This window comes from Grus americana, chromosome 21 (genome assembly GCF_028858705.1).
Source record: "Grus americana isolate bGruAme1 chromosome 21, bGruAme1.mat, whole genome shotgun sequence".
NCBI lineage: Eukaryota > Metazoa > Chordata > Aves > Gruiformes > Gruidae > Grus > Grus americana.
This window is the reverse complement of record NC_072872.1, coordinates 5,245,675-5,255,886: the sequence shown is the minus strand read 5'-3', so window position 1 is coordinate 5,255,886 and position 10,212 is coordinate 5,245,675. Positions and strand designations below refer to the sequence as shown.

The 10,212-nt window shown below is 42.5% G+C and overlaps 1 protein-coding gene across 6 annotated transcripts in view; it reads right to left on the bottom strand.

Moving 5' to 3' along the window:
* Positions 1–5,351: 5,351 nt before the first annotated feature.
* RERE (arginine-glutamic acid dipeptide repeats) overlaps positions 5,352–10,212 on the bottom strand; it is a 251,426-nt gene continuing 246,565 nt past the window's right edge. For all 6 annotated transcript variants that reach the window (XM_054849562.1, XM_054849563.1, XM_054849565.1 and 3 more), the window contains 3 exons: positions 9,859–10,005; positions 9,447–9,627; positions 5,352–8,399 (listed from right to left, as the gene is read on the bottom strand). In XM_054849562.1, coding sequence (XP_054705537.1) covers positions 8,366–8,399; positions 9,447–9,627; positions 9,859–10,005 — 362 coding nt within the window. In that variant the 3' untranslated portion in view covers positions 5,352–8,365. The remainder of the gene's footprint in view (positions 8,400–9,446; positions 9,628–9,858; positions 10,006–10,212) is intronic.

Genomic DNA, 10,212 nt, shown 5'->3' with positions numbered 1-10,212 from the left:
CAATAGTTACAAGAGTAAAAGCAACAGATTCCAAGTGTAACCAATAAAATTATGTTTTACTGTCTTATCTATTGTAAAGGAGTAAGTATCTTGCAATCACTCAGCCGAGGAAGAAAAGTATTTCCACCTCCCTAATCAATACCAACTACAGTAAAACTCAGCACAGACCAGGCTTTAATGCAGCAGCTAGACAGATGAAGGACAGACAGATTACAAACCCTCTAGGTCCAGCACATTCTCCTGTAGAGCCAAAAAAGGTCAAAAGGGGTAAGAAACCAACAAAACCCCCAAAACCATTACTAGTTTCAAAGTAAAGATGTGCCACAGATTCCAAGACAGGATATAGTCAGGGGATTACTTAAGTATTGTCATCTGAATGAATTAGTACTTACATCTCGGTGCCACCCTAGGGACTGAAGTCTCTGCTCAGATTCCAAGTCTGAGGTCAACTCAGAACAAGTTACAACCTACACAAATGCAGACAAAGCTTCCCCATATGCTGAGGCAGCTGCAGAAAACTTCCTCCCGTCTGCTCTCGTGACAGCCTGCCTTCACCTGAAGGGTCCCTGTACGTCAGCACAGAATGTGCACATGATGGAATGTTTAATTAAATGCTGTTTTATTACAAGTGGTGAGACACTTCACAGTGGCTCTGTGTCAACCCTAGCATTTTACAAACCGTTTCAGTTCTGTATCACAAGACACTTGCACACTTTTCAATCTGTGGCAGCACTTGCAAACACGCATCTGTTCATGCGGCAAAATCAAACTTGTTTTCTCTTCTTGAGAAGTAACATGGTGGCACCAGGAGCCAAATGAAAAAGGCACTGGCACAAGGGCACAGTGTATTAAAGGGATTTGCATATGTATTGAAGATAAACCCTTCAAAATTCCCGAAGGTATAGCTCCAGAAACTGTTGAAACACTTGACACTCTCCACCCTTCTTCTGACATGCTCCTCAAGCTCGTCATCCTTCCTGACACATCAGCTAGAAGGGAAGTATTTCCCCATCTCCCAGTGCATCTCTTTAGTGGCCATATATCTATACAGTGCTAGTAAGTCCAAACTATAATCCTCATTTACTTTCATGTTTCCACCCCTCAAACAGTGGCTAGAGGAACATTTGCAACATACAAAGACCTTGCTGGCAGATACACGAGACATTGTACAATTTTGTCCACTAGAAGATTTAGGGCTGAGTGGACCCTTTCACAGAAAAAAAAAAAAAAAAATAAAGAACACCCAGAGAACTCATGCATTTCAAAATAGACACTGACTGTTAAATATTTCCCTCTGTTAACCCTCTCCCTCTACTTCCAATGAATTGTCACAGGCACTCCCTTGGTGACAAACAAACCCCTCGGTATTATGAAGTGCTGAAGCTCGCTGGAGCTTCTTAGGGAAGCTGAGTAGTGTGTTCCTTTACTCCTTTGCTACTGAGCATCCTCTTGTGCTTCTTAAAATACTGCTATTGATATCCATTTTACTTGCTACTATATAAAAAGCATTAAGTTGTGAAGGAACAGACTAGAGCCAAGCCAAAATAAGGATAAAACAGTGACAGTAGATGACAATAAAACAACTTGGAGGAAAACACCCCCCACGAAGCTGTGGCCGAGTATTTTGAAAGCATACATTCAACCATGTTATCAGACCAAGAATACTAGATTCCTTGTAATTGCCTAGACTTTGTAATTAGGGTTCATTCAAACAAGCTGCAATGCCAGAGAAATTTCCATCTTGCAGATTTGACTAATAGTCTGTTCCAGCAAAACCAAGACCCCAGGCAAAGTGAAATACAACTCCGTTGACATCACACAGAGCTATTTTCCAAGGCCAGGGCATCAATTTATTTGGTAATTTCTGTCCCATACAGATGTTCCCTGGTGGAGGAAACTCAGCCTTGCAGCTATAGCGAGAGACAGGAGTGTTCGTAAGCTAAACGACAACTTTGCAGAGTGTGCTTCTTTCTGGTGACATTGCCACAGGTAAGGACGTTGGACGAATATTTAAAGATCTAACGAATAATGAAATAGAATTGCAACAGGATTTAGAAACTGGAAAGACCCAAAGGCATCCAGAGTAAAAGAATGGGTAACAAGACCAATTGCCTGAATCTTTTCCAGGTCTTTCACTTTGACAACTGTACTTCCGAGTTACCCTAAGTGTGCTTTGGTGTAAGGGAAAGCTACTTCATTAATATTAATAATCAGTAAAGTTATTCATGCTTACATTGAAGCTGGGCTTGATTTACATATTCTTACTTCCAAAACCTGAGACATGGGCAAACAACGGAATTACCAAATCCTGTCCTGGATAGGACTTCTACCTGACAAGTGTCCTCTCTCACTAAGTGCTGTATTTCATAGTGCCTTTTCCCCTTTCTGCAGAGCAATGCAAGATTAGCCTAATCCTTCCCACCACTCATGCAACCAGAAAGTGGATTTGAACACTATTTATTGGGAATACTCATTTCTCTCATTTGTGAGACCCAAGGAAGACATCTTACGTCATGCCAGAAACCTGCACTGCATCACCATTCACCGGTACGTGTGTCAGGTGCCACAGGTGACCGGTCTTAGAATACAGCTTTCCAAAATGTCCAAGAGCTTACGCAGATAAATGTTTTTGGCCAGATTCCTTCACTTATTTTTACTTTAGGGAGAACGGGGATTAGGAACAGGGCAGGGAAGTACGTTCGTTACATACACAGAAGTAGCTGAATTTGCAGGGGCCAAGTTACCACTTCTACAGAGATGAGCATTTGTAAAGAACAAAAAATAGCCTGGCTAAATCTTTCACTTGGGATTTGTGGTTTCCATTATGTTGTTTTTATCTTTAGGTCCAGTTTGTTTTGCAAATTCAACACCATGAGAAAAATCAGCCTTAATTACCTTGCATTAAGGGAGGAAACAAGCAGAACTGTAGTTTACAAAGGATGACTTTGGGCACCTGAAAGGCTCTTCCCTCAACAGACATCCAGAATCTTTCTGATACACTTAGGCTGAGAAACTACCCTGGAAAAAGGTCCAATACAAACATCAGCAAGGTTTTCTCAAGCTTACCTGTCACATAGGAGAGCAAGGGAGGGAAAACTTCTGGGACTGTCAACGCAGGAGCCGCTGACTGGGACATATGGAAGAACACCTGCCAGAGCAACGTGGACGGCACTGAGCAAACAGGACAAGCCCCCGGGCTGTAAGGGTCTTGGCTGCCTCAGGGACCAAAGGATACTTGCCAGGAGGAAACAGAGGGACCCAGCTCCTTTGGGGACCGGGGGCACTGCCAGGAGGGGAAGCTGGCTCCCTCTGCATCAAGGAACACTGCCAGGAGGGGCCAGGTGAAGGTGCACCCCAAGCTCTGGGCTTCCCTCCACAGCCAAACAGGCGTGGCTGCTCTCAGAGCAAAGGTTGTGCCCCAAGACTCCCTCCCACCACCTTTCTGTCACCCTTTTCCCTGTCACAACAGGGAAAAGGCTCTTACCTGCATGCTGCCACGCTGCCCGGCCTGAGGGACTGCTCACAGCACCTTCCGGAACCTTCCTGGCCAGCTGCGGCCCCTGAGGCAGCGGCAGGGCCTGCCCCCACCCAGCTGGGCCCCCAGCTCCACAGCCCCGCTGCCTCTCCCCAACACCGCCTGAAAGAACATTCCCGTAAGATCTTCAGGGGCCTAACCCAAAGCACAGGAGCTTCTACAAAGAACAGAAACTTCACAACAAGCAGCATAACGGCTACCTTTTTTCATGTTCAAAGAACGGAAAATCAAATTCCTGACCAAAACATCAGGTTTCAGCTTTTCTCTGTGTACCTAAATGAATGTAAGTTGTAAAAAAGCTATCCATGGCCCAGGAAGGACTGAAACCATACTGCCTGCGTTCCTTTTTTACAGCTGGCATGACGTTAGAGTGAAGCCTGGTAACGTGCATATAACAAAGCCACGCAATAGATGGCTTTCCAGCCTCACCCTTGCAATGGCGAGGCGTCATTAACGCAAGACCACTATTGCAATAGGAACTACGCTGTTCAATTTATGCAGTAATAAAAATCCTCTTACGTCTTGTCCCTGTAAGGTTTCATCACTTTAAGTCTGGAAACTTAGAACCTGTGGCAAGAAAGGGAGGGCAGGCTGAGCCCATCCAAGTTCTATATTAAGTACAAGGAATTAAAAAAAACAAATGTCAAAATAAATACCATAGCACATGTTCAAGCCAGCCTCAGAAAAAGCACTTTCAGAAGCTATTTCCAGTAGACAAGAGCTGACCTTCCCCTTACAAAATGCCACAGGGTATAAATAGCGCAGCCTCTTCAAACCTGCAGCTCCAAACTCCCATGCAATTTGTCATGAATACTTCTCCGTCTGCTTCAAGAACGCTCAAACAACAGGGCACTCCTTTTCTCACCACACTCAGAGCACTAATTAGCTTGAACTGGAGTCAAAATACCTCACAATTTCTGAAATATCATAGATGAAAACCAAAGCAGAACCAGATTAAGAATGCAGGCCTCCCATCTCCCTTTTGACCAAACATTTATTCTGTAAAGATATTTGCCACTTCTCTCTGTGGCATCACATTTTCCTAAGTTTTGGAGGCGCCAATTATTGAGAACTGCAAATACGGAACATTCAAACAGCTAGCTCACACAAATACATTATAATCCCTGATAGAGAGAGACAGGGAGCCATTACAAATGCACACAAACATGTAACTTTATGCAATTTGAAAGCAAATTTTAGTTTTTCAGCAGGCAGCGAATAGGCAGTGAGTTATTGTGCATCTTTCCCTGCAATTATCATCCCTTTGGAATGCGTCTCTTGCCAGCTCTGTATCAGTTGTGTGCAAGAATACTCCACTGGCACAAAGTAGCATCTCTCAGAAAATACGATGCATGAAAAAACCCGGGCTACTGGGGTATATATAGTGTACTATATCTAATTCCTTTTAACTACCTGTTTGTGCTCAGGCAGATCACTGGCTACAATATATTACCATTGTACACAGAAAGCCCCTGAAGTCATGACAGTCAAAACATCCTTACACATTCATTCTTATCAATTTGACTGCTTAACTTATAGAAAAATACGCCAAAGTTATGCAGTATGGCCCTAAAGCATAAACGTGCCTCAGGGAGGCAGAATACACACTGGAACTGGACATGATGTTGGTGTTTTGTGTAGTGTATATTAAAAACGAAATGTCCTCAAAGAAGGAAAAAAATAAAGCCACGAAAGACAAGACAGCTTTGAAACAGACAAGATGGCCACGCCAGCATCCCGTATCATCCCAGATGAAAAGAACTTTTCCCACTAGCAACAATCAAAAGACACATTTCGCTTGCAGGCAAAACCTGGCTGCTGTAGTGTAGCTTGGTTTTATTTATGTCCACAAATATTTCAAAAAAATTACAAAATACTCAAATGGAGAGAACACAGAAGTCACGATTTCTGGGTTTCTACTCTGTTTACACTGTGTTATCCCATGGCAAACTACTCATATATACATTAAGCTTCAAGATATATATAAATGTAGCAGTCAGAATGTACACTCTGCTTTAACGGTGCAGTGAAACAAGCTCAACCATGACGACATAGAACAAGAGAGACGTTTCAAAAACACTAAAGCAAAATTAAAAAATAAACTTTCAAAACAGGAAAAATAAGAGAGATTTCTTAAAGAAAATCAAAAGGTCTGGGTTGTTTTAACAGGGCATCGAACACCAAGATGGCTTCAAAAACCACTGCATGTAAAATTGTAGTTAATCATTGGTCTAAAATGGAAGAATTTCAGTGCTTATTTGCTGAATGCTGTGAACAGAAAAAGTCCCACAAATTATCAGAATGCTTTTCTAATTAAAAAAAAGAAAAGAAATCAATGAATAGCTTTTGAACAGACTGAAAACTTCAGCTGAAAAAAAAAAATACAGAGAGAGGACCATTGGAGAGAATTAGCTTTTTTTTTCCCCCCTTATGAAGAACTACAGCTAAAAATAACAGCAAAGAAGAAGGATCAAAAGAAATGGCTGAACTCCCCCAAACTCCCAAATTCCACATGGTAAAAACAAGGAGGGGAGGTTTAACTGAAATGTGCCTAATTAGACCTTTAAAGTAAACTGAGGCACTCTCTCTGCTGAGCAGACCGATCGTACTTAGCAACTCCACTGTTAGCAAAAGTAAAAAACGTTACTCAGAAGCAAACCCTTCCACCTGATCACTGCAGGCAGCGACCGAAGGCAGTGACTGAAGACAACTTTACCACCCTTGGCTCCAGGTTGACCTCATGGTTTCCAAATCCCAGAAACACTAACTGTTCCTCCTAGTACCTTCACAGTTCAAATACAGCAGACAGAACTGATTAAACGCTATTGCAGTTTTTTAGCACTGAGAAATCTGGAATGGAGGACAGAAAAAAAGGAAGATCAACATCAGTTGAAATAATCCTCCTCTCTCTCCTATACACTCTTGCCTAGAATAGCCTGATGCATAGTTTAAATTGGTAAATTGATGTTACTAACCGTCCGACAGTAATCTTTGGGCACTGACACTGGTTTGAGATCCATGAGGTGGATAAAGCACTGTGCATGCCATGCCTTCCATCAGAACGTATGATTAACTACAAGTTTATCAAGCATGGCTCAGTACAGTCCTATGACACAACCATCACACTGAACAGTCTACAACAGCAGAGAGAGCACTCGTGAGTTAAGAGAGAGAGAGAGAGAGAGTGGGGGGAAGTTATGCACCAGCAGAAAAAACGGCCAGCAGATTCAGATGTCCATTGGTTGCATCACCACCTGCTCTGGCAAAGAAAACCCATGGCAAAACAGTGCGAAGAAAAAAAATAAAAATCTGCCTAGACAGTAAGCAGAGCTGTCTCCAAAATAATGCTCACTGGCCGCCTGTGTATTCCTCTCCTTTTACCATCCACATGGGAACTAGCCAACAGGAGTTATTCTGCATGGACCTGTTGTGTTGGGAGTCAGTAAATGTTACTGTCCATATATCCGGTTAATCCCAAAGCAGTAAGTTCCTGAGATACAGAACACTGGTGGCAATTAAAAAGTTTTTGCTTACAAAACCAAAACTAAAACAGTCTAAGAGAAATCCAGACTGGTCTTTGCAAAACAACTTTAAGAACACTAACCGAGTTGCCTATCCGCTTTTCTTAAGAACGTATCAAACGTAAGAGGCCAGAAAGAGCACATCTTCCAAAAATATGCACATGCATACAAAGTTCTGGCTGTACTAGTTTGAGCCACGGAACATTTTAAAAAAGATATTTTAGAACAGATTATTTCTTTGAACCTTTGTCTAAAGTCTAAAACCAATGTAGTTAGATTAAGTTTCAAAAGGTAATAGGAAAGAAGTGTATTATGGCCACACTGAAAATTAACCCTTGAAGTAGGCATCAAAAGGGTAAGCTAGTTCCAAGGGACACCTGTACTGCTGAGAAACCCAACTCAACAGAAATCATCTGCAGAACAGAGAGATGTAACACTAACAAAAAACCCAACAAACCCAAACAAACCGAAAAACCAAGAACAGAAACAGTCATTTGCAACATTATCCCTGCAACTCCCTTTAATGCTTATTGTTGATATCAAACCAAATTTCAAGCTTTTACCCATTTGAAATTATTGATACCCATCATTCCCTTTAATTAAAGGGATAATTATATATATATATTTTATTAAAAAATCAACTCTGTATTCTGTCAATACCAGGTAGGAATTCACAATTTGTGATGTTACTGAAAATCAAGATAAATGTTTCTGGAGTTTTGTTTTGTTTTGTTTCTCCCCTCTACCCAAAAAAGTTATTTACAGACTTAAAAAGCCATGCTGCAGAACTGAGCTCTCTTTAAAATTATGAAGATTTCCTACAATGTATTAAAATAAAAGTAGATTTTTATTATTATAGCACTTGGATTCAGAGCTTGTTATGTCACCTACTTGCAATCCTTGTTTCTTTTAAAATAGCTATAGATGCATTGAGTGTCTCTTCACGCACAGTGACTTGTGTTGTGAACCTGATTCTAGCACCTACTCAAAACAAACTAGTAAGAAAAAAAAAACCAAAACCAAGATTGCAGGAAGTTCTCTGAATATTCCACACAGTCCTGTATTTTCAATAGGCTTCTGAATACGTTGTCATGCAGGGAGACCCACACCAGTCTTGAGAAATCTTCTCTACAAATGAACACTATGCTGATAAGTCTCTACTTGTTGGGTGGTTGTTTCTGTTTTAAATATATAAAGAAATCTTTATAAGATATTCTTTTCCTTTTGTAGCTCTTATTGTATGTAAAAATGTTCCACTCCTTCCCAAGGACTGGGGTTTCCATAGCCAGCATTACAAATAAATAATTTATTACAACTGTTTGTCGCCTTCTTTCTTCAGTCGACTGAAAGAGAAAGAAAACTCATTTTAACAAAACGAAGAAGGTGTCGTGACACTTCAGAGATAACTTGCCTTCCTGCTAACCTCACCCGGGTGCCCTGAACAAAGGTTGCAACAGGACTCGTGAGCTTTCAGCACAAAAATGAGAGCCACTGTACCAGCAGTGATAACGCTGTCTGCTGCGGGAGGAAGCGATGACCTTTTGCTCCAGAAGCGCTCCTTACACGTGAGCAAAAGCACTAGTGCCAGCTCATCGCACTTCAGCTTTATCTGCAGTCGCAGATATGACAGTCACTTGCAGGCAACCTGGCTGCCCCCACGGCACAAGGCCAGCAGGCAATTTTGGATAGCAGAGGCAAGGACTGACACACCAGGGTGAAGCAGTGCAAGGCAGGCGTTTAGTACGCTGCTTCCTATATATCCTTGCTACCCACAGACATGCGGAATGACCCTTGCTAGGTGCGGTGCTGGTGACTTTTTCTTCTTCACTGCCAAACAGGAAATGAGGTGGTGTCACATAAGGCAGGCCAAGAAGAGAACCACTTGACTGTCAACACCACCCATCATTCTGGGGAGAAAGAGCTCACATGACTCATCTAGGCATTCTCAGCTGGTAATGCAGGATCCATGTTTATTCACACATTTTAACTTCCTATTCCCTTTCAAGATTTACTGAATCTCTCCCCTCTTCTCATTAAAAAAGCTTTTACCCACCCTCCTCCACTGTTCTCAAGGAAGAGAGAGAGATGTGGAAGCAGCAATCGTATTAAGTATCACACTGAAGACTCCAGTCAGAGGTAATTCTGCGATACAAGACTCAGCTAGTCTACATCTTGTGCCAATAATTCGGACCTGGCTTCCCATCTGCCTTATCACCTATGCCCAAATTAGGTCTTAGTACAGCTTCACCATCTTCCATAACTGCATCAGGACAGTAACTCAGCACACAGTAAGGAAGGCAGTCATTCAGAAGAAAAAAGATGGAACGTGGAAAAAGATGAAGGAAGCTGTAGCACCCCTGCATCTCCAAAGCCTTCACAGCACCTCTCACCTGTAATAATCTTCCTGACTCGGTAGATGACCACCATGCATGTGAGGATGCCCGTGCAACCACTGCTGCTCCATTGCCAGTCTCTGCAGCTCTGCTGACTGGGCGTGCATGGCCTGCAGTTGGTGGGCTGCTGACATAGGAGGTGGAATGGCACCAGGCAGATCTCGTGGATAAGGAGTACCTAAGAGAGAGTTGCCCATTTTTAGACACTTGTTTGCTATGAGGCTGCAGAGAGTTATCCCATGAAGCTGCCTTTTTTTTCTTTTAATAAGAAACAACCAACCTTTGGCTGTAACCTAAGTTACAGCTCAACTCCACCAACTCCCCTCCCAAGAAATGCTAAGACCCAGAAGAAAAGATGACAGTTGAGACCAAGGGTCAACCTTTGTAAAGGACCATAAAGTGCTCTCACCAAAGACTGGATGTCGGAGCATTTCATGCTCATGAGGTGGCTGCCCTAGCAATGGGTTGGGGATGGTTCCAGGTGGGTAGGGAAAACGTGCCAAATGGGGTCCAGCTGCTAAAGGATCCACCAGCGGGTGAACAGGTCCTGCTGAACCTGTAAAAGAAGGAAAGCAAGCAATCAATCAACTGCTCTGGGAAGCATTGCTCACTGTTGGGAGAGCAAAAGCCCCGTTAGACTTGAGCTGGATCAGCATTTGGCCTATCTGGCATGTAATTACCAGGAGCTTAGCTCCGTCCAATTTGAAACACGCTTTTCTATCTTCAAGTGACATCTGCTTACCAAACAGTCTTAATTGTTAAA